The 26,111-nt window shown below is 44.1% G+C and overlaps 1 protein-coding gene across 5 annotated transcripts in view; it reads left to right on the top strand.

The window, feature by feature from the left end:
• LOC122536427 (filaggrin) overlaps positions 1–26,111 on the top strand; it is a 136,100-nt gene that overhangs the window by 45,734 nt on the left and 64,255 nt on the right. For all 5 annotated transcript variants that reach the window (XR_006308400.1, XM_043668793.1, XM_043668790.1 and 2 more), the window contains exons 6-8: positions 1,625–1,871; positions 2,274–3,759; positions 3,984–5,199. Coding sequence is in view for 4 of the 5 variants with exons in the window: in XM_043668793.1 (XP_043524728.1) it covers positions 1,625–1,871; positions 2,274–3,759; positions 3,984–5,199 (2,949 nt within the window). In the remaining variant the exon portion in view is untranslated. The remainder of the gene's footprint in view (positions 1–1,624; positions 1,872–2,273; positions 3,760–3,983; positions 5,200–26,111) is intronic.

Below are 26,111 nucleotides of genomic sequence, written 5' to 3'. Positions count from 1 at the left end.
ATCTCGTGTCTGGCTACAAATATGTAGTCGAGCAGTTGTCGACGAGAATAAATCCCTTTATGCGTTAAATTTAATAATCTGTTTTAATAAGCTGGGCAACGTCAGTTTATACATAAGATCATCGTCCGAACATTCTTATAAATCCTACGTTCCGCAATTTCGCTGACAGATTCATACGCGACCAATTCCACGCGTCGCGTCGTCCAATGGGGAAACGAATCGAGTCATTTGCAAGATTAGGATGCCATTTGTTCTGGCGCTTTAACCACTCGAGCTGCGAGCCGAAGTTTCCCAACGATTCCATTTCCGTATCTGCTGCTTCTTTCATGAATCATTACGGCGGAAGATTATTCTTGTCAACGAGAATAAAATAGATACCCCCGGTTGCCGTCTTTCCTCGCGTTGCCGCCTGCATTTACCGAGACTCATTAATGATAAACGGTTGAAACATTTGCGAATTACCCAAGTGCCGGCCGGACCGCGCCATCGCGCTGATATCGCGAGGTTCATTTGCCAGTCAGAGATAACGGGGGTTCCGTTTCGAAAATTTTATTTCGACGACCTACATATGTACATACTTGGAGGCTGGCTCGCGAAGTTTAAATTCCCCCCCGGCTCGCGTTTCAACGAAACGTTTCGAAACGTTTCCGCGGCACCGATTGTTCGCGTTACACCGAAACATTGCCCCGCCGTGGAAAATTGATGTCCTCATATATGCGAAAGTATCCTTGTTAATCTAGTTGGGAACGCGAATTTCCATTACCCTATTTCAGAGCCGAACCGTATAGATATCGTTACGACCCCCGGGGCCAATGGTATTAAAAAGTTGTTCGATCGTTTGTTTTTGCCAACGATCGGAACGCCGCCAGACGTCGAAAATATATTATTATTTTTGTTCTCTAATCACGTTCCTTCCACGCGACGCGCAAAGAAAACACGAAAGAAACCCTCGGAATACGTTTAATCACGGTTAAACTGGAAACGCGTTTTCCATGTCTCGCAGTTTATTTTCGTGAGGGACGCGAAACGTCGACGAATCCGTTTCACCGCGGCTCGTACGTTACCAGCTTCAGCCATATATAGATTCCGCGGCGCAGTATCGCGGTGCTTTCGTATCAGCGAGGGAGTAAGAAAGAGCTCCGTCTCTGCAGCCATACCGAAGCGAGACGGATGCAACGCCCTCGTTTCCTTTCGCTCCTTCTCCCTCGCGAGATTTTTATTCTTCTCCTCTATCTCTAGCGATATCTATATCTCGCTAGCCGCGCATCGTTGTCCCGATGAATATTTATACGATATTCTGGGCGGAAGGGAGGAAATGCACCAAAGTCAGGTTGCGACGGTGCAACAACCTCCTGAAATCGAGTTCCGCCAATACGAACTTTAAATATACATACGTACGTACGTATTATATACGGGTCTATTTGCAAGGGTAGTTTCCTCGAGAGTCAACTCGACATATTCTCCTGTATATTAAATGTATCGTGGCTCGTGCCCCTACGCTTCGTACCAATTTTCCACCCAAAGTGTACCTTTCTCACGGATCGGATGAGACACAATACGACAACGAGCCTACCTGTCTAAGAAAAGTGTCGCTTTAACACTTGGACCGTATTTCGTTTTACAGGGGGCAAAACGTGTCGATTCTGCATTTACGCAGCACGTCGGATCCTTGGGAGGTTGGCTCACAAGGTTCTTCGTACAGCGTCGGTAGCAATAAAAGTCAAAGCGGCGGCAAAGGAAAATCAAGTGGAAATGCACGAGGCTCGTACACACGTGGCACCTCGATACCGTCGTTGAAACGCCACGATACAACGGCATCGACGTCGTCGACGTCCAGCTTGAAGCAGCATCGACAGGACAGCCACGGACAGGCAAGTAAACCGTTCGTCGAAGAATAAAGATCGTTTTATCGTGCCGTATTTCTCTCGGGAATCACGTACAATACGTAGCCCGATATAGTATCTCCGCTAAACTCTCCGCTTCTCAAATGCTGTACAATTTCCCGCTCGAAAGTTTTGCAATTTTTCTCGCGCCGATTGTTTCATTCAAATATCAAAACTCTCTCCGTGTTGAGCGCGCTTTTTTCCGAACAATTCCGAACTTCGATCAACGTTTTTAACCATCTGAAAGATAGACTCTAAAACAGAGAGAAAGTGAGTGGAAAGAAATTTGATGTTCCATTAGAGCTTGTCAGAAATGTTTCGGCGCGTTGTCAAAAGGAGGAGGGGAGGTTACTCGAAGCCCTCTATTTCTATCGATGAATTTACGGACAGGTGACGAGCACTCGTCGACGAGAATCCTCGAATTCGTTCCTGTCGGGTAACAGCGGCACATCCGGCGAGCTTTTCATCAGCGGCGACTGTAGCAGAGAATTGTCGCCGGTCCGATGGTGCGACAGGGAGGTGGACGGTGTCTACCTGGGTCGATCGGGTTGGGTTCAGGTACAACAAAGATCCCTGGACGAGAACCGACGGATAAACTACGAGAGTAGCTTGGTAACGGCGACCACCGGCACTCTGCCATTGCCGAGACGGGCCATAGTGAAATTGGCTGACTATCACTGCAACAGCGAACCAGGGAAATGTCCCGAAGAGTTTCTACGATTGGACAACCAGAGACCGGACTATCTGGCTCTGCACGGTCAGGACTTCGAGTCCGTAGCGAGCAGCACTTGCACGTCTCCGCACAGTATCCCCGAGTCTTACTCTCCGCCGTCGATCACGCCGATAATCTCGCCTCCGCCTGCTTTCCAAGACGTGGTCGGCAAGAAGACCTCCTCGAAACATTCGTCCGGGCGTAACAATTACGGAAAGCCGCCGTTCTTGCCACGGTCCAACGCCATAGTGGACAGTGACATTATCAGTCCTCCGCCTTCGCCTCCGCACCAAATAAACTGGAGTTCCTTGCCAGCTTCTTCTCGGAAGTCGTCGAGCACGCCGTCCAGACCTCGAAGGCAGACTAGCAGTCAGCAGCAACAGCAGCAACAGCAGCAGCAGCAGCAGCAACAACAACAGCAGCAGCAGCAGCAGCAGCAACAGCAACAACAACAGCAGTATCGAATAGCGCAAGCCAAGTCATTGGAAGATCAGTCGTCTTCGAGAAGATCGCAGTTCGTCCAACGTTACCTAGAGTCGTCGAGCTCGTCCTCGTCGTCGGTGGGTTTCAGAAGTCTGGACAGTTGCGTGACGAGGGCGACGATGCCGAGGCTAGCCGAGAACACGGATTCTTCGATAGAGGGATACGACGATGGTGACGACGAGGACGACAATCCTAGCTCCTCTTTGAATCTAAGCCTGGTCTCTTCCTCGATAATAGCGCTGAATTCGTCCACGGAGTCTATACGCGCCAACGGAGAAAGAATTTCGCCAAACAGACAGAGCCGTCATCACAGAAGTCAACAGGGATTAAGAAGATCGCCCGGGTCCTCGGAGTCCGGCAAGTTGTCGTTCAATTCGCCCTCTTCCTCTTCCTCGTCGTCGAGCAGCGCGGACAGACAAGGCAGATCTCCGATACCGAATGCTTTCAGGCGTAGCAACGCCTCTAGACAACATCAGAGCGCCAGGACGACGCAAGCGTCCCCAGATTCCCATCAGTCACGAGTACGAAGATCCAGGAGCCTTCAATTACCCGAGAAGAGGTCTCCCAGCGCCGCTGCACCGAGCAGGGAACACTCCAGGGAATCTAACGAGCCGCACAGAATCGTCGTAAAAATTTCCAGCGATCGAGGCAACGAGAGGAAACGTCACGTTCTCCAAAATAGTACGTATATCTTCCTTCGTTACTTACGCCAGTTCTTGTTCTCTCTCTCTGCGTTTCGCACACTATCCTGATTCCGTTACGGTTTCGTTGTTCAAACATCTTGTAGGCATTAACTTTACTCGGACGTAGCGAGAGAGTTTACTCTCGCACGCTCGAAACTCCATTACATTCTCGCGCTCCGTCTGTTTATTTACTGTGGCATACCATTCGTGCATGTTTCGTAGGAAAAGCGCAGTCAACCGAGAACGCGTTAAACGAGGAGCTTCTGCGTGAGACCGAGGCGGTAACCGAGTTCCTTTACGGCACGAGGAGCCGCGCAGTGGCTAGAAGTCTTCTCTCGTGTCGCTTCGAGCGTCGCGATGACAGCCAAGAGCAAAGACAAAGGAACAATCCCAACACCTACGACGTTTACTTCATCTCGTCTAAGCAGCAACAATCCGCGAAAACAACAGGCACGTCTATGCAGCAACAGCCGCAGCAGCAGCCGCAACAGTCGCAGCAGCAGCAACAACAGCAGCAGCAACAGCAGCAACAACAACAGCAACAGCAACAACAGTCCAGACGACCAAAGACGCTTCAAAGAGGCGCAACGACCCCGAACGCGAATCCCTCGTCGTCGAATCACGACTTTTGCGTCAGTCCCGACACGAAGCTACGCTGCAACAGCAGTACGTGCGACTTTTGGCCGCACTGCTCGCAAAGAGACACTTTGTACTCGCCTAACCAGGCGCCAGTGTTTATGAAGCTATCTCAGAGCTATCCGGCTCATCAGAGGCTCCCCACGGACGTGAGCGGCCATGCGAGCAGAGGAAGCGCCAGCTCGTCTCCAGCGTCGTTGGAACGGATGGACGACCGGGAGTTCCGTGATCGCGAGGCCTCCCGAAAGAGTCGAGCCAGCCGCGATCAGAGCAACAGCAACGCGTCCAAGTATCAGGAAAGACAGCCGAAAAGCGTGTTGAAGCAGACGAATCGATGGTCGCCGCTTGAGGGGTCGAACGGGAACGGTTCGAGCGTAGAGAAGAGGGAGTATCACCGATACTATCAGAAAGCTGAATTCACCGGTAGCTTCGAGGGTTGTGAAAATAAAGATAGGAAAGTGTCGCCGGTCCAAGGGAAGGGTATCGTGAACAGATCGCCGAGCGGTCAAGTCGCGTCCTCGTCGACTACGTCGTCGTCCTCTAGCAGTGACATTTGGGTCACCACGTCCGACCGGACGGTGACGAAAAGTCCGAGGAACGCAAAAAGCTCCGGTGCGTCCACTCCTATGGAGGATGCGGTGATTGGTTCGCTGAAGACGCTGATGGAACCGCCGAAAGATGGAATGCTGTCCAGGCCTGGAAGCGCCCCGACGAGAGGGGAGGATTCTCTCACGGGGAACGTCTCCTTGGATCCTCACCAACGGTCTCTCTCCTTGCCAAAGTCCTTTCTCACGCACAACGGGTAAGTTTTACTCAATGACGCTTTGACTAATTTAGACGGTTGTACAGAGATACGAAGTGTATCCTCGACGCGACGAGAATCGTATCTGTTGTTAGAATGCAAAGAAAATAAACGAAAGCACCGGCTTAATTTCCGGTTTACTCTACCGGATTTCTCGGTCGTTTAGAAGTTCAACTACTCTTTTAATTGGCTTTCGTTTAAATTCTATCTGGTATCGCATTACGTGTGCTTTGAATGCATAAATCTCTGGACGGTTGTGTGCAAGTTTTAAGAATTATTCCATTTCACTTGTAATCTTGTTTCATATACATTCCGCTGGTCGATCGATAAGGTACGTACTCGGCGACCGTGCTGGAAAACCAGATTTAATGAAAAGAATTCCACTTGTCCCCGTGTATACGTATACAGAATAAACACGGTCCTTCTTTTTTTTTTTTCCTTTCTTTTTATCCAAGATTGCACGAGCATGTGCATACTGCCTCCCACAACTTTCACGATATGCAAAACATCTGCAATAATTCGTCCGAGCAATTTGTTAGTATTAAAGTTAGTTAGCGTAATCAGATTTTCTAGAAGTTCAGTTACTTCGTTCCCAGTTACATTAGCCATCGTTGTTGAAAGTGACGACGTGACTGTAGATCGTGACCTAAACTTACTAACGGTGCAATCGCATACACGTCACTTGCAGTAGATAGTCCGCTTCGATCCTCCCCGATAGATAGTCTATCATCCAGGCAAATCCACCAGGTGTGTGTTTGTTGTCAATTTCTCTAAATATTTCAATCAACCCATCGAACGCACGTTTGCCATAAGAGCGATAAATGAACAGAATACGATGACTCGATCGTCAGAACGTTCGCTTTACCTCGTCGTGCCACAATGTCCGCAACATTTATCGCGAAACGCGTCATAAAAATGTCGTAAATTTTAATCAGAAACTCCTTCGTTTATCGGGGACACGTGTCCCGCAATGAAATTAAAATTAACGATCGGGATTATAAAACGATTTAACCACGGAAGAATAACCGCACCGCGATATAACGATATTAGAATATCGACGCGATGTAACAACGCGGATATTGATGCGCTAATGCATATATGTATGTATGTACATCCGCATAACTATTTAACGATATAACAATGTCAGAGGACTGATGTAATTTAACGTGATCCAGGTCACATCCATGCCGCGTAATTACATTTATAATTTACAACGGCAATAAACTGAATCGCAATAAACTGGCGTGCCCTATCTTTTCGGCAAAATTAAAAATGGCCGCCAAGTTTACGGCGCTAACGTTCGTCGTTAAAAAAAAATACGTCGCGGCACTGAAACGACGTCGTACCGCGACCATTCGGACGATCGTATACCGATCTGTCGAGCGATTTATAGATCGACAAAGACGTGACGTTTGTCACGTGTTTTCGGGTAAACGCTTGGCCGATTTACGGCATGGAGAAGACACGGAAACACGATGACCGCGCACGTACGCGTCAAGTGTAATGCGACGTAATGTAAGGCACGTTCGTCGAACCGGTTGCGAAACTCGCGTCGAATCGCCCACGCGTTAACCTACGCACAGTCCGCGAGTGCATCCGAACTCGACGCACAAAGAGACGTGAAAATGATGGTCGCGCGCGCTCGATTCCAGTTTATACTCCGAACACGGCGAGAAACACAGAGAACTGATAACGAACACGTTGGCCGCTTCGAAATCAGATTCTAGCTTGCCTGCAACAGCCGATGGGTTAACGAAATGCTGTAAAATCGCGCGAAGCAACGCTCGATCTCTCAAAGCGCGTTCGAACGTTTGAATTGGAGCGCAGGCGTGTGTATCAAATTGATTGGAGAGCGATAATCAGCACGACCGGGGAAACGAATCGTCTAGCGAAATAAACGAAGCCGAGGCGTACAGAAAACGAAAAGTCAGCCTTTCGGTTTTCGATTCGTTGCGTGGAAAAGTTCGTAATCTTGAAGTCAGCGAGTGTACTTGCTATACATACAACGGACCGAAGCTAGTCAGATATAACGTAGAGTGCAACGCGGATTGAAGCGAATTTCGGAATAGCGTGGCCTCTGAGCGTGGGTCGCGTGTTTCCCGAATTTAAAATGGGACATTACGGAACGAGTTCCCTCGCAAACAGTTAATCCTATGAGAGGAAGAGCTTCCGTGAAGTTTCGTTCCTTGTACGTTCCCGTATTCTCCTGTATATTCTTTTAAGTCGTGCAAGTTTCCGGGACGATCTCGCCCTCTTGTGTATTCACGTATCTCGCGGTGGCTGTCGTGGAGAAATGCTTGAGCAAACTTACAAAGGTTCGTACCGCGATATTTCGTGGAAAGGTATTGAGATACGAGAAATAAGAGGAAGGATAATACCGTGAGTTATGGACGAGATCGATTTTATTTTAAAATATAATGTAAATCTCGATACGTTGAACGCTTTTTACGTTTTCAAGTCCCTTCGACGAATTTAAAGCCTCTTGTAAAAAANNNNAAAAAAAAAAAAAAAAAAAAGAAAGAAAGAAAGAAAGAAAGAATTTGACAAGTCTAGTTTTTCAATGCACGCCTCCGCGTACTTTCTTTTTAATCTTTGCGCCATTGAAATTGTAGATAACGATACTTTGTTACTTTTGTTTCGTACGATCGTCGCTCTCCTTTGTATCTCCATTTTTCACCGCCGCGTGAATAGATCGCACATTTTTCCTTTATTGAATTATTCGCCTGTTTTGCGAAACACGACCGCGAGTTCGTTCGTTTGCTCTTTTTTTTTTCGAACTCGCTGCTAAAAGATAACACTCACTCGTAGTTTAAAAGAAAAAGGGAAAAAAAGGAAACGGAAAGAAGAAAAAAAAGCAGAATCGCGTATCGACTTATTGTGTCATTTAATTTTATATTTCGCATATATTCGCGGTAGCTGCAACAGCTTTGAATCATTAGTCTTTGGAAATGGCATTTCGTAAATATCAGACGGCGTTCCCTCTCATTGTCAGTTGTGCTCATGCTGCTTTCGTACGAGTACGCAAATACTAATGCTCTCCGCGGTATAAAAACTAATCCGCAGAATATATTTCTTTGAAGCTCTTGCGTATAATTCTTTGATATACTTAATATGACTCTAAAGGATCCTTTTTTCTTTTTTAACAGCAACTGTGCAAATGTTCAATTTGATATTAATACGACTCTAATGGTAAAAGTTCGGTTATTTTTGTCCCGCGAGACTCTTTCGCTGCACGGTTTTCGTAGAAATTTCCGATGGCAATTCACGTTCTTTTCCACTTATTGATAGAACACGATAAACGTGTCATCGAGAGAGCACTTGGAGTTTGACTTTAGATTTGATACGTAACATTATACCAATTACGTACGTATTCCCATGCAAATGATATTAATCTTCAAAGGATCGGAATTTACGCGACAGGTGGCTATTTGATTCTCAAACCTATCGGAAATTCATAGAAACCTAGGAAGCCTATGAATTCCGATTGGATGCAGGAATTACTATTCATTTGACGAGTTCTTGATCAAATTGACAAAGTAATTAGTCGTTTTGGCCATCATACGGCAATTAGCCCTTCCTTTATAAATTACCTTGCTTATCAAGTTTAATTATCGTTGATAAAGATTCTTCTTTATATTCAAATGGAAACGTAGGTCTCGATACAACTTCGTTATTTGGAACTACAACCTAATAATTATTTCATACATTTTCATGCAAGAATCAAGTAGCCTAACGCCGCTGTCCAATTTTAGTCAATCAATTTTACTAGAAGATTTTATTGAAAGGTTTTGAACACTTACATTCCTTTGAAACGCAATCATGTACTTTTTTACTACGTAACGTCGATACGAATTTGTCATTTTTTTTCTCGAAAAAAAGCTATTAACCCATTTACATCAAAGAAGCCATTAATATAAAACGTACGCTAATTTGAACGTCTCGAAAAGAAACATTCGGTACAGCCAATGGCCAATACCCATTTCGACAAATATAATGCAAGTATTACGCGAAATCCAATTTTCTCCAAACACATAACGACCAGGGTAATTACCAGCTACTGAAAGAGACGATGTTCCTTTGAAATAAAACGTGGCACGATTTTCCTCGAAATCGGTTGACAAGCGCATAATCGGTTACGTGTCTGACGAGCGGCGAACCGGTTTCACTGGCGCGCGAGGGACATGCGCTGGCAAGTGTCAAGTTTAAATGCACGCGCATCGATTGTGCCATTGCTTTTGAACGTATACTTTCTCTCGCTGGTGATTCCTTTGCCGTAAGCGCTACCTGGAGGTTCTGTTACGATCGACCTGCGCCGGCTACTTTATTCTGAAACTAACAGATGGCCTCGCATCCCGCTCTCTCTTTCTCTCTCTCCCTCTCTCACCTGTCCTGAGCACTACCTCAGCTCCCTCCGTGTACTGTTTTCCCTCGCCGCACTTTCCATCGTTCCCACGGCATATGATTTTCAGCAAATTGAAAAGCCGCGCGGTATCGACTCGAGCGCAAATTACTCCGGCCGATCGGTTCTACTCATCGTTTCGTGATTCTCGACAGAGTTTCATATTTCGCGCGAAACTGATACGTTGTTATTCGATGTGCAACGATAGATATTACCACTGAAATAAAGTCGGTTAAGGGATACGGACGTCGAACGATTCCATCGAACTCTCTTCGTGTTACGTACTTGGCGAATAAAGAGCCGGGTGTCGGGTAGTGAAAAAGTGCAGCGCAAGAGTGAAAATCGAGCCGACACGACGTGCCGCGTAAACGTGACCAGCAACTCTGCGACCAGCTGGCTTCTTGTCCCTGGTAAATTGGATGAAACGAACCCCTGAGATTCTTTGGCGATGGCGCGCATTAATTACAATTACTCTGTGATTACGTTAGTTGGTCTTGAAATAAGAGAGATTTTCAATGAACGAGCTCAACCGGCTGGATTACCATGGCCGGTTTATGTTAATTACTCTCGACTGTTCCGCGAATTATCACAGCTCGAATAAAACTGCGAGCCGTCGTCGATTAAACGTCGATGATCGTTACGTGTACTTATACTTTGCCATTTGAATGATAAACCACAATTCTCGTGCGTGGATCGCGCGATAGCTCATCGTTCGATAATCGCTGGCTTTACGTTAGCTACCTGAAAATTACTCTTCAACCCTCATTGGCCAGCAGTTTGATTAAGTTTGCTAGTTATTCTTCTGACAGCTTGGAAAAGTCCGCTGTCCGCACCGATAATTTAATAAAATATTATGGAACGTCATTATCGGAATCTCCGCACCTCGATCGAATGTTTGACATGTTACCCGAAGCAACTGAACAATTTACGAGAATGCTAATTGATTGCTATCACGTTTAAATATATCCTTCAACTCTCAATTCGCCAATCGTTTACGAACTGTCAAGTAGCACCCATTATCGTAAATTATCAAAATTACAGAGAAGTACTTGTACTTGGAAGAGACGAAGCCAACGTCGAGTAATTTCGTTGTCTCCAATTCTCACGCGTCAACAATTGATATCAATCGCCCGACGTGTTTAATTCAATACGTTTAATACCGAATAAATCGGATCGACAAACGAGAATTGTTCTTCATTACATCGGAAATGAGACACCGCGTATTTATCGTTATTTCACGTGGCATTTTAATTCTAAAAGGCGCGCAGTAGTACGTAAATCGCTGCACGACCGTGTCAGTAGAATAGACTGTTCGGTCAGACGCGGGAGGAATCGTTCGGTCGATGACAAAATTAGTCCGTATCCCGTTTGGAAGTTTGTCCGAACGGAATTGTTCGCGTAACAGTGTTTTATCTCCTCTCAGTGGAACGTTGCACCTGCAACTTACACCCGGTTCGGCTCGAATGATACGAAGTAGGCGATGAAATTACACGCGTTCGCTGCTGACAATGCAGAAGGTCGACTAACGTTACGAGAGAGGCAGTCGTTGGCTGAATTCGCGTTTCGATTCCCTTTCGACGACGCCGATATCCGATCTCGCAACGTCACGCGTCGTGACGTTTCAATAAAAAAGAGAAATCGGAAGGAATATTCCGCGAGGAAGCTACAGCAAATTTTGAAAAAATTAAGCGAATCGCTGGTTTCATCGTTAAAACGCTGTCGTTGCTATTATAATGTTCGAAACGAATTATCCTGTTGTCCTGCGGTCGTCCTGCGCTGTCGGTAATTATTGGGCGCACTTTGCATTAGCGATTTTAATCACTCATCAGTTTCAACTTTGCCTTTTACAACGTAAATTTGCCTAATTAATTGTGCGAAGCGTATTTTCGCGAAATTTGGAAGCGAATCGGCAAGTTTCAAATTTATTTCATTGAATTTATTGATCAGACGATTAATTAAGAAAGGGGATCAGTGTCGAGGTAACGAGAAACTATAGGATAGACAGGGTAACAATGAATAACTAAAATGATAACAAGTGATTACAAGCTCACCGCAGCTGGTGTTTCTAAAATATTACGGAAGATACATATATTATAATCGAAATCACCGGAAAACAGGTTATTTTCTGACCGATCCAATGAATCAAACGTTTCTGTACGCATATATTAAGTTGTCGTTGACGTCATTTATCATAGAATTATGAACAAGACTTTTCTGACCTGATGGCGCTGTTTGCTGAAACGATCGTGTTATTCGGTGTATCAAAGAAATACAACCCTTTCGTTCCCCGCTACTTCGCTTTCTCAATAACTCGCAATCGAATTCGAAAGTTAATTAACTGTCTCTTTGAGAACGATTGACTTTGAATCCCTGACACGCGTTGCGCGTACTTCAGCACGGAGAATTGAATTATTGGAAAATTATTGAAATTGCTACTCGCGAATTATGCATCGATCGCTTATTAAAGTATTTATTTTAATGCGAACGGCGGTTTGAGGGTAAAAATTAATTTTTAATTTTAATTAATTGCGCTGGCGAAGAAATCATGTTATTTTATAATCTATTGAAATAGTAAAATGCTTTCAAGATCTCGTGTCCTCTCTCTCTCTCTCATCGCTTCAACGTGTTATTTCTCACGAATATGCGAGAGTGCTTGATTTTAGACGTCGAGATTTCATTTCAGAAATGGTGTTTCGAGGTGACCGATGATCGTTCGAATCATCCGGAAAGTCCGTTTTTCAATATCTTAAGACATCAGTGTATCTATTTCATTTTGGCACCATGCGCGGAAATGTTCGTCTCCGTACGATTTCTAGTTCTGAATTTATCTGAATCAGCTCGTTTAGTTGAAACAAGTAACGCTGAATATTCGTTGGTAACTGCATTGCTCGCGATTAACGTTGAACAAAAGGCGTAGGATTAAAATTGATCGATAAGTGATATAGCTTCAAAGGGAGATTATACATTATAAAACGACCATCGGCGCTTTGCCTTTCTTATGCATGGCTTTTCTTATTGAATCAAGCGCCACAACTGGGAAAAGAAATAGAGCTACAATTGGATGTAATTAACGATCCCCCACGGGGGATCTTCACCAACAACAGACCACGGTTTGGACTAACTTTTAACTCAGACGTTGCTCCGTTCTGTTCTGCTGATTTATTCATTTCTGCGCGGGCGTTGTCCGCGTGAAACTTCGGGGGAATTAGCTATTCCATATGTTGATGCCAGAAACTACCATCTCCAGTTTGGCGAAATTCGACCACGTATATATTATTAACGATAACGCTCGCGAGCATTGTCCAATCGTAAATCTTTCTCGTATTGCTTGGATCGATCGAATGTTATTTGTTTAGAACTGTGGTTTTCTACATTAGAATGTTTTGCATTTCCATAAATGAAAATTTAATTTTTAAGCGTTGTACAATGCTTCCTAATCAATGGCCTTTTAGGCTCCCTCCACGTCAAAAGTGCACTTTTTGAATAATAAATATTACGTGTCACAAGGATGGAGCATCGAGATTTTAAAGATGCTTGCCTAAAGAAAGAGATTTGACACTAATTTGTCATCATTCAATGTCTAAAATCGTTTGAAGTGTAAAGTATTTGAAAATGGTTAACTCTCTCGTCAGCTGAAAGATCTTCGATTCTTGCCAAATTTGCCCTCGTCAAGAGTTTCGAGCTGGCTTTTCAAATGACGTTATAGAAAAGCGATTAATTTCCATTCGCAAAGTGCAAAGTTTACAGGGCGAAATTTACGCGTACATGTTGGTCCGGCATCAAGAGCATTGCGATAAGGACGCGTATAAAGCTATTTGCGTGACCATGTTGCGGCTCTCGTCTTGGCGACGCTTTTTATTTCGCCTCGGCCGTGCCCATATCTCACGGCGTTATGAGGCTTTAAAGTTTCGAGATCCGCGGATAAAATGTTGATGGCGGTTGCGGCGCGTGTCACATTCGCGCGGTTCCGTGTTTTGACGAGAAATATATGATACGCCGTTATACAAAGAAAGCAAAGAAATCGAGAAACGTACGTATATTTAACATCGGCTGTTGAAATATGTAAAATACGAAACGTGAGACGCGGACACTTTGCCTCGGCCGTTTAAACTTCGAGAAGACCAATTAATTCTGTTTCATCTCGACGTCGTCTCTATGGCTCCCATAAATACATCATACAATACTCTTACGTCAGTGTGTGTCACATAATGAGCTGGATTAATAATGGCCATTCCTCGGCATGCCGGTACGAACTCGTAAAATATGCGCGATTGCAATTACGCGTCTCGTTGAATCCGCTGCGCCAAGAAAGTAATACTCTTGCAAGAACTGTTGGAACTGTTTGCATCAACGATTCAACAATCCACGGATTATTCATAATTCACGCGCGATACTGCTTTATTAACTCATTGCACGCTTAACCACTTGCGCTGGCAACTGACTGCGGACCACAACGAGTGACCAAACCGTATACAATAATTCGTCTCTTTCTCTTTCAACTCGTCGGTACGATATCGCTGGATAAAAATTATTCAGAAGTAATAAATTTATTATTTGTTTTGCCTATTTCGTTTTACATAAATATATACTTGAAATTGAGAAAACATTACAATTTTGGAACAAAAGAAATTCTCGACGTGCGTGGTACGTCGTTCCAGCGTAAGGTAACAATAACTGCGTTACTTATTAATTTCATTGTAACAGAACTGACTCGATGTTCAATGGAAAAGAAAATGTGACATTACCTCGGTCGAGAGGTTGCTCCAAAAGTAATCTAGATCATTTGAAATCGAACAATACTCTGCTCCGAACTCGACAAATGCTTGATATTAAACGTTAAACAATCGTTCGTGCAATCGTCCGCGTAATTCGCTGTTGCATTCAGCATTTGATCGTTCAAAGATGTCATCGTACGTTGTGACTGCGCTAATAGGACCTTTAAAAAGCGCACCCACCGTAACGTCGGCTCGTTGTTTTTATGGCGAGCTAATTGCTCGTGGCGATGCCATCCGATGGACAGGCTCGATCAATATCAAAGTCAGAGCGTTGTCGCGCATTATTTGTCTCAAAGCATTATCCATGTACAGAGTTGCGAGATGGTGATAGTGTGTACTGTGCCAGTGTGTACGCGTGCACGTAGTCTGTCCAGCGATGGATGCTGGTCTGATTGTGAACATAAATTACGAGGTACTAGACGAATAGAGCACACTCGGCCGTAATACTCGGATCAGTCGCGCGGAACACGGTGTCGAAGACGGGAAAGCGACCAGATTCTCTCGTATATTCTCTCTCTCTCTCTCTCTCTCTGTTTCGTCCGTTTTTTACTGGCGTATACACCCTCCACGCCTTCTCCGCGGAAATTTCACGAGAGTTTCCGAATAACGTCGAGCTACGCCGCGGCGTGTAACGTTTGACAAGTTTCGAACAGACGCGGCCGAGCGCGTAAAATTTATACGCCGCGTTCATAAAGTAAATTACACGCACGCGTAATTAGAATTCTACGGAGGCGGGATCGAATTTTGAACCCATGGGGGAACGGTTTCGAGTAATTAAACTTCGCTTCGGCCGGGCACTGGATTTATTTCAACACTCGTTAATCGCGTTACGTTAAGAGATTTAGACGAAAGGGCGAAAGAGGGTGAAAGAGAAGAACAGGGGGAGAGAAGCATGCGTTGCAGTTGAAGACAAACGAATGTTCGTCGTAAACGGATCGGTCGGTGCTTCGTGAATCGAGTCGGAACGTTTTGCGGATTAGTTCGAGCGGAGTCAAGTACAAGGAGGGTCAGTGAATACTTGGGTTTTGGGTTCGCTCGAACGCCTTTATCGTTTGTGACCGAGTTTCCGGCCAAGTTTCGCGAATCGTCTTTCCTACGGGAGTCAATTGCGGGGAAATGTCTCTCGGTTATAGAAAAACCATCCGATCGATCTCTCCCGGCTCAACCAGCTTCGAAATCTTCGAAACGACCTCGTTACACGATTCGAAATTTCGACTCATCGAAGTATACGTCGAGGAATCTCTCTTTTTTTTTTCATCATTAAAGACAGAGCAAAAAGAGGAAACGCTCGTACGTGGATGTCGACGAAAAATCGAGCAAGTAATCGATTCAAGCGTCAAATAATGAGTTTCAGCGAGGGTGCACGGTATATCGGGCCGACGTAATTGTCGTTAACGTGATTTATACTAGTTGAAACAGGGATCAGTTTGAAGCGGTCTTGAATGCAAATTGCAAGTCGCGATGCATTCGGTGGCGCCTACACACGAATACCTGGCGTAGACATCTGATATTAACGACCGAATGTAATGATCATTACGCGCCTTTGTTCTGTACCAGTTTCGAACGCTAAGACCTGGCCTCTAGCAATACGCGGAATATTACGATACACCGACGAAAGTATTCGCCGATCTAATCTCCGCTTCGACAAGACCCGTCGTATTTTAACATCAGCGTACCGTGATTGAAACCTTCGTCGTGATTAATCGTCGGCCGATAACTCGAGTTCAATAAATTGCATCGATTTCCGGCGACGAATTCCTTGAGACCGATTTTCCTTTTCAGACACGCGTTGCGACATTTGATGCGATATCGGTGACGTGTATGCAGGATAGATCGGTTACGGAATCGGCTTTTTCGCTGTTTGAACGAGTTTATCCCAGGTGAAACGACGGTTGGACAGCGGCGCGTTGGAAATAGATCTGGGACGAGAAATTGTTTGAACAATTCGAACATAGCGCGCGATAAGAAACGTCGGCAATAGTAGCGAGCATTGCAAACCGTGATTCATAAGCTTGTCAGAATTCATTGAACACGAACGTGATTTAATCGGCGAGAATCGCGATAAAAGTCGTTCAGACAGATTGTTGCTAATCGAACGCACGTACATACAACGCGGAGAGCTCTGCGATTCCCTCGTCGAAACTGTTAGGCTTCGAACTTCTGTCTGATGCGATTAAAAGATTTATCACGATCTATTTGAGAATTTGAGTCGAAGGTATTGAGTAGAATATCTACATTTGCTTCAGTGAATTGCACGTTGTGAAAATTACATTTGTACTACGTTCTAAATTGAAAAATAGAGAATAGCGATAATGTTGCAAGTAGATGTTATTTTTTACTTTCCCAAGAATCGAAGATTAATAGAGCAACGAAACTGAAAATTACTAAACGGCAAAAACTAGAGTTGATCATTTTGACTTCTAAATGGTATTTGGCTAGAACCTTTCTCGTCTTTCGATAAAATAGTTTTCTTTCGATAAAGAAGTTTCCTAAGCCTCAAAGCCCGGGAGAGTTGTTTCTAATGAACATTAGTATTTTATGTACCTATACTTAGCTATAAATATCAAAAGGAACGATCGTGTTTTCTCGACTTTATCGTTGTTATCACCGACGTCGAAGTAATCCTACAAGCTCTTTCAAGTTGGGAAGTTCCTCGCGAGGTGATCCAGGCGGAATTAAAGACACAGCGAAAAACGAGGTCCTCGAAAACTAGCACAATTCCCGAACGATAAAGAAAGCTCGACGCAGCCAAGAAGAAAGTAAAAAAAAAAAAGGAAGAAAAACAGGAGAAAAATGAAGGGAAAAAACGAGTCATTCCGGAGAACTGTTGGTCTCGTAAAAACTGGGAAGCTAAAATGAGGTCGCCAGGAAGGCAGATAAAACCGGCATCGCGTGCTTCTGAATTTCTTCTTTGGATGGATGATTTCTTCTTCATTGTCAGTGGATGAAAAAAAAAAAAAAAAGAATGTCAGACCAAAACGACAGGCCATTTCTTCATGTTTTTTTTTTCTTCTGAGTTTCTGACTTTGCTGTTCTGGTGTCACGAACGATTTTAAACGAAATTAAAATGACAGAAGAGAAAACGAAACGCAATTGTAATGCAGCAGAGAATTTCAAATAATATAGGGATTCATATTTGTCAAAATATCGGATTTGTAAGCTCGCGAACACGACACTAACAGCGGATGCTTCGAGCTCTGTATCAGTCGCGAGTACGTGATTCTTCGTACAGAGGATTTCGAATACGTAGAATGCAAAGGATTCGACCCGAAATGCGCAAAAGTCGATATCGAGAACAGCTGCGGGGGAAAAAGAGAACGCAGCCGACCCGGAACTTGTGAGATTTAATACGGTTCTCTTTCAGACAAACGACGCACGGATAATGTCGCTTGACACATATAGCGCGAGTTGACAGTACATTCTGGAAAGCGTGGATTCAATTTCAGAAAATTTAAAATTTCAGTCTATCAAAAACAGAAGGAAGATGTAATTCAACTTCTTCGGGATTCGCCAGGATTGAAAGATCCTCAAAATCTTTGGATTTCCGAGACTTTTGACCACCGAGATCCCAGGTTTTCTCGCAGGTTTATGTATATCTCGCGGTATAGGGTTATGTAGATTACAGGATCTCCATGGCGGCCAGAATATTAAGATACGCCCGAGTTCCCATGACACGAAAATCGATACAGTGATAACGTTCCTCCGATATCAAAGCTGTCACAGTTCTAGAATACCCATGACACTGGGTCTCAGGATCTTCATGCCACCGAGATTATTAAAATCTTAAAGTCGAAATTGTTCAAAGTCAGAGGTCGCAGGATCTCAAAGAGCTGAACTCTCTTTGAATATCTCGAGGCTGTAAAAGTTATATCGATGATCTCCAGAAGATCCAGTTTCCGGCCTGTTAAAATTTTATGAGTTTTTATGGCCTCGACGATCCTAGAAGCCTGTCAGTGCATCGTGTGTTTCGATAGTTTCGGAGTTGCCAAGCTGTAATGAATTTAATGGTTCCGCGAGATGGCGGATTCGATATTTTCCACGTGGGCATGGATCAAAATGTTTGCAGGGATTATCCGAGTTCCTTGAGTTACTTCCATCGTTTCGGAGTTTTAAACCCTCCCGGCACTTTCCTCATTTCCGTGATTTCTCGAATCTACGAGTCGACTGTATCGGATCCTACGGGCCTGAGGCTACTTTTACTGGGTTCCTACGTATCCACGGTTATTACTATCGAACTTTTGTACATAGGAGTTATCTGTATCGCCTCTCACGTGTCTCTACGTGTTACCGAGTATCGTGGATATCTAATTCCAGCGTATCTGATTCATACTTTATAAATCATTAATTTTAATTCTGCCGCGGTCCTCGAATTCTCGTGTCCTAGTCTTGCTTCAGACATGTTTCAATAAGCAAAAAGACTTTAATATCGAGACGATTCTTTTGTAATTTCAACAAGGTAGAGGAATTTTTTTAATAGCAAAAGAATCAGTGAAGTTGAAAGTGATCGAAATGATGCATCTCGACGAGATCAAGTCCGTTTACTTTGAAAACAAATAAAAACGTCAATTTTGCGTAACTACTAGAGTAAAGATATAATACGCGACGGAAATATTTATCGGGAAAGAATTACATTTGCCATTCATTTTCATCGGAGATTGAGTACACCCGATGTTTTAAACTCTTAATTAAAAATTATCGATATCTTGAACACTTGTCAAGTTTGTGAAAGAGAAGAATCGTGCACCAAATTTGAAGAGAAAAGCACCTCGAGCTTCGAAACCACGATGGATTTAGTTTGCGGACGAAATCTTTTTCAACATCGTCCTTAAAAACGTTGTCGTCCTTAAAAATTTGAAAAATTTTCGAGAGGAGAAGAGGAAATTAAACTCTCCCCTTTACCGATCTTCTTCATTGAGAAATTGATAAAAGTTTAAAGTACGATCTCTCGACGATCTTTCGCCCGTCGAGGGCGCGAAAACTCCCCGGAACGTAGCTACGTAGTACAGCAGGGAAAAGTGTATACACATATACATATATATATATATATATATATATATATATTTTAAGGAAAGGCAGGGCTGCGCGCATCACTGTTGGGATGTGTGTATGGTGTTTCCATGGACGAAACAAGTGGCCGCCGGTACATTGGATTAGAGAAACCGGCTCGGCGATACCAAAGTGGTGTTGCCACGGCGCAGTACAACGCGCCGGTGTATTGGCGCGGCGCTGCGATCGAGACGCCAGTACACCGCGCGCCGTCGTCTCGTCTACATGTCGTGTTGTTCCGTTACGTTCGCTTATCGCTCGTATCAACGTGTTCCTCTTCGCCTTTCTGCGCATCCCTCCGCGCGCATTTTGTTTACCAGCCACCCTGGAAATCCTCGGCACCTGACACGGTACGTCACTGTTTCCAACCATCCATCCATTTCTCTCTCCCCTTTCTTTGCCCTTTCGTGGACGTCCCTTGGCTCACGAATCGAATCGTGCCGGGACCAAGGGTGGACGCGACGAAGGCTCGCATTTAAATTGCTAAAATGCAACAACGGTGATCGAATCTCGACGACGATTCGTGTACATTAATCTCTGCTTTCGAGCCGATTGTTGTTGTTAAAAGCGTCGTTCGGCTCGCACGATTCTAAACGACGCACAGGTAGTAGTTCGCGTATCGATTTATCGTCTCACCTGGTCGCGTGTGTTTTCGATATTTTATTACCTCATCGCGTTGCTTTTTTCGTCGTTCCAGCCGCACCGTCTGACTCGGTACCGTTTCGTAGCGTGTTATTACATAATTAATGAACTGATCGATAGACACTAGGTCGCTCGTATAAAGTGTGCCGTCGTATCAAATTTTAGACTCCTCGAATCGTTGACAACAAGCAAGCGTCCCTTGTTTCATTTCGTCGTTGCGTTATTTCACCTCGAGCGTGGCGAAACGGTCGTGCGTAAATTTTGTTTGTTCGTTCGACTCGTTCGTTTGTCAACTCGACGAATCTTCGCTGGCGAATGACATTCGCGAGGGTAGGGAACATCGCTAGGAAACACGAGTGTTGGTTCTCGCGAGAGGCTGGGTCGGTTTCGCACGCGCGTAGGATGATGCACGCAGGATCGACCGTCCTTGAACGGTCGAAAATATGTTTGCAGGTCCATCGGCATCGGAGTAGGTCGTCTCGCGTGGACCTGCACTCGCGAGATTCCTGCTGCAAACCTGTTCACCTTCGTCCTCGCTCTCTCGGACTCGTGCCTCGACTTTCGCATCTTCCGCTTAGCTGATTACTGAAGATTTCTTCGAAACGTTCAGCAGCGTGTCCGAAATTTGCTGATAATTTCCTCTTGCCGTCTCACTTTCCACACGATGAATAATTCTGAGAGTCATTCGTAACTGGAAGTTTAGTTTTCGGAAAATCATTACGTAACGAGGTTCCCACCGTCATCGTTCGACGACCGAAACGCTTAATTGTCGAGGGGGTGCCGAATTTCAAGTTGGTGCCTCGAGTCAGCGAGATTTCGAATTACGCTTTCGTTAATTAACAGCGAGCCTCGTACGAAGGACGTTTTCGACGAAGGCGTTCGAACGCATTCAAGACTCGAGAATATCGATTGAAGGCTGACCCGAGAGTCCGCCAATTGTCCCGAGAAGTACTCGAAATTCCGTCGAATTAACCGGAAGCTTAACAATTTTCGATCAGAGGCAAGGGCACCATCTAATCCACGATCGATCTGTGGTCGCTCTCCTTGGTTAACGTCGACCTCCACCGGTCTTGCACCGCTGGCTGTTCCATCACACCGTGAACATCAGGAATCCCTCCGGTTCCAGCAATTCCATTAGCCTCGTACAGACTAGTCGGGCACCTGTGAAAGCAATCGAGAAACATTGGACCGCTTTTCCGTGTATTAAAGCAGCCACGAGAGCGTTTGCCTTTACTCCTCGAGGAAACGTTAAATATATAGAGCTTGTCGCGGCGTGGGCATGATTTAATTGCAGACAAGTGAACTCTCTTCTCGTTTTAGTCATAAAGCTAAAGTTTCCGATCCATTTCTAACAATGAGCGACAAACAATTTATTTATTTAGATAATTTTGAAACGCGTGCGCCAATATACCGTGTTCAATTTGATAAACTGTTGTGCCAAATTGGAAATATTCAGCTCCAATGTGCCTCTCGTTCGCAATTGCTTTTAACTTACACTCGATATATCGATGAATTTACAAAGCGTAAATAAACGGTAGCTGTTGGTGAAATGCCAAGGATTCGAAAGGTCGCGAAAGACGTGTTTTGTCAAACGAAGACGGCGTTACAGCTTGTAAAAGATATATAAATGCAAAAACGATCCAAAGAGGCTGTACTTTGAACGTCGATCGTAACGTGGAACCGGTCACGTACAGACTTGATGGACGCGAAGTACAAATCGAGACTCTAGATTCGATCACCGAATTTCGTCGTAATTATTATTTATTTCCCTCTTGGATACGTTCGCCAATTTTTTTTTTTTTTTTTTTTTTTTTTTTTGTTTTTTCTCTCTGTTTCCTATACAGATGCGAAGCGAGTGTGAGAACGTCTCGACACTGGCTGAAATTCACGACAAAAATGAACGGCTGTGATACCGTGAAACGTGTTAAAAACGTAAAGCCTGTAACACGAGTTTCCCGTGATTGATAACGGCCCCGATCAATAATACCAGTCATTCGAGCCAGATAAGAAAAAAAAAAGGGAAAAAAAAAAGAAAAAAGAAAAGAACTGAGTTCCATGAACGTGTCCGAGTATGTAGTTTCGCCGATACGTGTGACGAGTTCGATGTATCGATGAACGTCAAAAATGTGAACTTGCGAGGCTTTCAAAGTCGGAAACGCGGCAGGAAAACGAAATTTCTTCCCCCGCTCGGGAAACGAACGGTCTTTTCGTCAAGTATCGAGATAATGCGTCGCGGCGGCCGAAGTGTGCACGTGTGAAATCGTGTTTTCTGACGAGGCAAAAATTATCGCCGACGCGACACGAGTGAAATGAGTGAAAAAGGTGTGGTGTCGTCGCTGAAGAATCGTGAAAGGGTGAGCGGAAGTATCTTCTGGAGGCACAGCTGGCACTGCTCTGCCTATTTATCGAGGGAATTGTCCTTTAGCAAGCTGAACAGCCCTGTTCGTAGCTGGGACAACATGGCTCGGGCCAAGACCAACAAGTAAGAGTTCAAGAACAGTCTTTTTGTACATATTTTTTTTTCCCCCTACCCAGCGAGGAATGCATATCACAATGCTTGACATGACTAATAATGAGAAACGTGTAGATTCATTAGTATTTACATACGTTCTTTTATCGCGTTTTTTCTTTGAGTCATCAGACATCTCAAAGCTGCGTACTGATTCATTGAAATTGTATGTTCGTCCATACACAGAAATCAAAGAAAGATAATCGTGGATGTAGAATTTCTGGATAAAGAAAGGCACTGATTAGTGATGTCAAACATGCTCGGCATTCCGTAGCAGTATCTACTCGAGATTGTATGCATTTTCTGCGATGTATTTTTTTTTATTTGTACGTTTTAATTACACGCTCGCCTCTGTCACAGCAAAATTTCATTCAGCGTGCAATTTTTAAGCCTGCAACGATTAAAACCTTTGAAGAAAAATGCTACCTCTTTATACGTTCCACGCGTAGAGTGTACACAAAATGGAAAATTAAATAGATGTCGGATGCCCGAGTCGCGAGACGATGTTATCGAGAGAAAGAAAAAAAAAAGGAAAAAAAAGAAAAACGGCACTGTTGGTATACATAGTTCCTTTGCACGCGTGTTATTACATGTTATGTTACCTTTCGTCCTCCGTTTGTATCGCGATAGTTTACGTTTCACAAAGATCGCGGGCAAGATCGCGTCTCGTGTTATAAATTTCGCGAAAACCTGGCCGCGTTTTCGTTACCATTCGGCACGCAAGGTAATTAAACACGGGCGCGGGTGTTACATTTTCAGCGATGGAAAAAGAACAAGAACAAGAACGATCCGGGAACCGTTCGGTGCTTGATACCTCGAGCGTATTATTTCCGCCACGATCGATAAACGCTCGTTACCGCGGCGAAACACGCCAAATTCTTTCCAGTTCGGAACCTCGAAACTTACGATGTGTACGCGTCGACCAAATTAATTGAATTCTTTCACGACTCGGAGTCTGAAAAGAAAAGAGTTTCTTTTACTTTACGCTAACGAGGGAGAGCACAGTCTCTAAGTTATTAGGTTAATGCGTTAATTAAACCCGTTTGCTTCCTCAAACTGAGACTTCAATCTCGATGCAACAACATTTGATTAACATTGCATTTTTTTTTCGTCTATAACGTAGTTTCGTTGTTTTAGATCCGTAAGAATCATTCGTCCTGTGAATTTATATGGATTATATGGATATAATTACGTAGATTATATAGAAAACGTAAAAGTTTTGAATTTAGGAGTTTTTCCTGACGAGGAAAGTCGCGCGAACGTCCTGATATCACAGCGGTGAGGGAGGTTTGATAAATCTCCTCAACATCCAATGTATTAGTTTAGTATAATATAGTTACATAAAACTGTGGTATAATACGTGATTTATAGGGGATTAACTTCTTCTTTAATGTGCACGATAATTGACGACGAGGCGAGATTTAATTAACAGCAGTGCTGCGCGAAAGTTTATACAACGAAGAGACAACATTTCATACGCAGGAAACTAACACGAGGCTATTTATTTAATGGCAACCCGATTAGTTGCCCTCGCGTAAATTTCGTTTGATTAATTGCCAAACTTTTGGGAACTTTTCGATGAATTTTCCTCGCGCACATCGTGGAACACAATCGCGGGTGCGATGGCGAGCGTGTACACGCCACGAGGGACCGTTTACAAAATTTCATTCGAATCATATCCTTGCTCTGTACGCGATTAAGCGAACTGTTTATTTTTGCGAAAAGCAATAAGCAATTTTGCAAAACCTGGGATTTTGAGTCCCACGGTCGTAAACTGCCGGATGAAAACCGTTTAGGACACGATGTGTGCTCTTGCACGTCATTAGACATAATCTAGGTCGCTAAGAATTTCACGACGTTCGCGTTTATTGGTGGAAAAGTCTCACACGCTCTTAAGTCTCTTCGTCTCTGTTCTTCTGTTATTCTGAAATTCTCTCTGACAATGAGATCGAAAGGAAGGCGTTGATTCTTCTTTCTAACGGCGGCTAGCAAGTTACGTACAGGCGGCATTCTCGCGTAAAAAGGGTCGACGAGGTCATCGATCTTTGACATCGGGAAACAGTTTTCGTCGTAGGACGGCGGAAAGGGGTTGACTCGGCACTAATTAAGTTCCTGCGCGTCAGCACGACGGATTAAATATGTCTACAAACCGACGTCCTCGTCACCCAGACGATTCTCCACTCTTCTTTCACAGCCGCTGCCTCGTAACAAGGGATGAATATTACGGTTCTGATAAAAATTATATCTTTTCCTCCGTCTTACGTTTCATTAACTAGCGAGGACAGAACTCAGATTGTACTTGAGCGTAATTGCCAAGTTTGTTAACGATTCAATTTACGAACGATAAAAATGACCGAAGAATGAGACAATTTACGTCGTTTTAATTACAAACTAATTGGTTAGGCAAAGCGGAAAGAAGAAGTAGGTACAATGAATTCGATTCTGTTCCCATTTCTTGCCTTTTTTTTCTTTCTTCTTTTTTTTTTTTTGTACAGTTAGTGCATACCTATTGTATATGTACATAGGGTTTGTTTTTATTAAAATATCTTCCAACGTATCGAGAGAAAAACGACTTAGAGCGTTAAACATACAAATTGAACAGCATCGTTGCAAGAAATCATCGAATAATAGCTTAAAGGGAAAGGCAGTTCGATCATTCATTACGTCCTCTGATCCAGCGGCTAGAGAGGCTTCGTGAAATGCTACCATTACTTCAATGGATCGTTCAGCCCGTAACAATCCTCCGCATAAAGTGGACTCGTTACAGATGCCACGATAAAAGAATTTCCGATCCGCTTTTCTCCAAGTTCTTTGCTCGAGTAATTCGTTGGCTCGACAGGGGGTTAGGAGAAGAAAATAAAAAGAAAGCGGAGGTGACGGCGGAGTGAAAACAGTTTAAGGGTGGCTCGTGGTTAAAACAGAGGCAGGAATACTTTGTTAAAAGGTTGGAATTTAAACGGACATCAATCTCGTGGTTATTTGAATAATGTTACGAAATATTGCCTAATGGTTTCTTCCTCGAATAGAACAGGAGCGCGAGGGGAATGACATTTTTCTCCTTTTCGCAACTTGAATTTTCTCGAGGCCTCTCGTGCATAATTTCTCCGCGAGATAAAGCGATGGGCCAACGAGCGGGAAGAATACGGAAGAGAACCGGAAGAGAAAATCGAAGCGGAAAGACGATTAATCGTTAAAGTGTAAGGGCGGTCCGGGATGAATTATTAATTCGACAGGAACGAAGATTAATTGTCTTCCACCGCAGCGGAAACAAACTTTTCGTTTGCTTCGAACTGATTCGGTTGTCGATGAAAGTCACGTGGGGGGAGGGGATTGAACGAACATGAAAGAAAATAGGATTCGCCGCTTTCCTTCCCATTCTAAACTAATCGGGCGGAGCAAAAGAAAAATCGGAAGAAAAAAAAGGAAACACTCGATAAAAATCTCTTACCCCTTACGTAATCTCCATGCAATTTCTAATCGTGTGATAAATTTCTAAGATAAATATTCCAGGAACAAGCGTACTAGGAAATCGCATGCTTCG

Source organism: Frieseomelitta varia, unplaced genomic scaffold, assembly GCF_011392965.1.
Source record: "Frieseomelitta varia isolate USP_RPSP 00005682 unplaced genomic scaffold, Fvar_1.2 scaffold_834, whole genome shotgun sequence".
NCBI classification, from domain to species: Eukaryota; Metazoa; Arthropoda; class Insecta; order Hymenoptera; family Apidae; genus Frieseomelitta; species Frieseomelitta varia.
The sequence above is the reverse complement of the archived record's forward strand: the minus strand, read 5'-3'. Positions and strand labels throughout refer to the sequence as shown.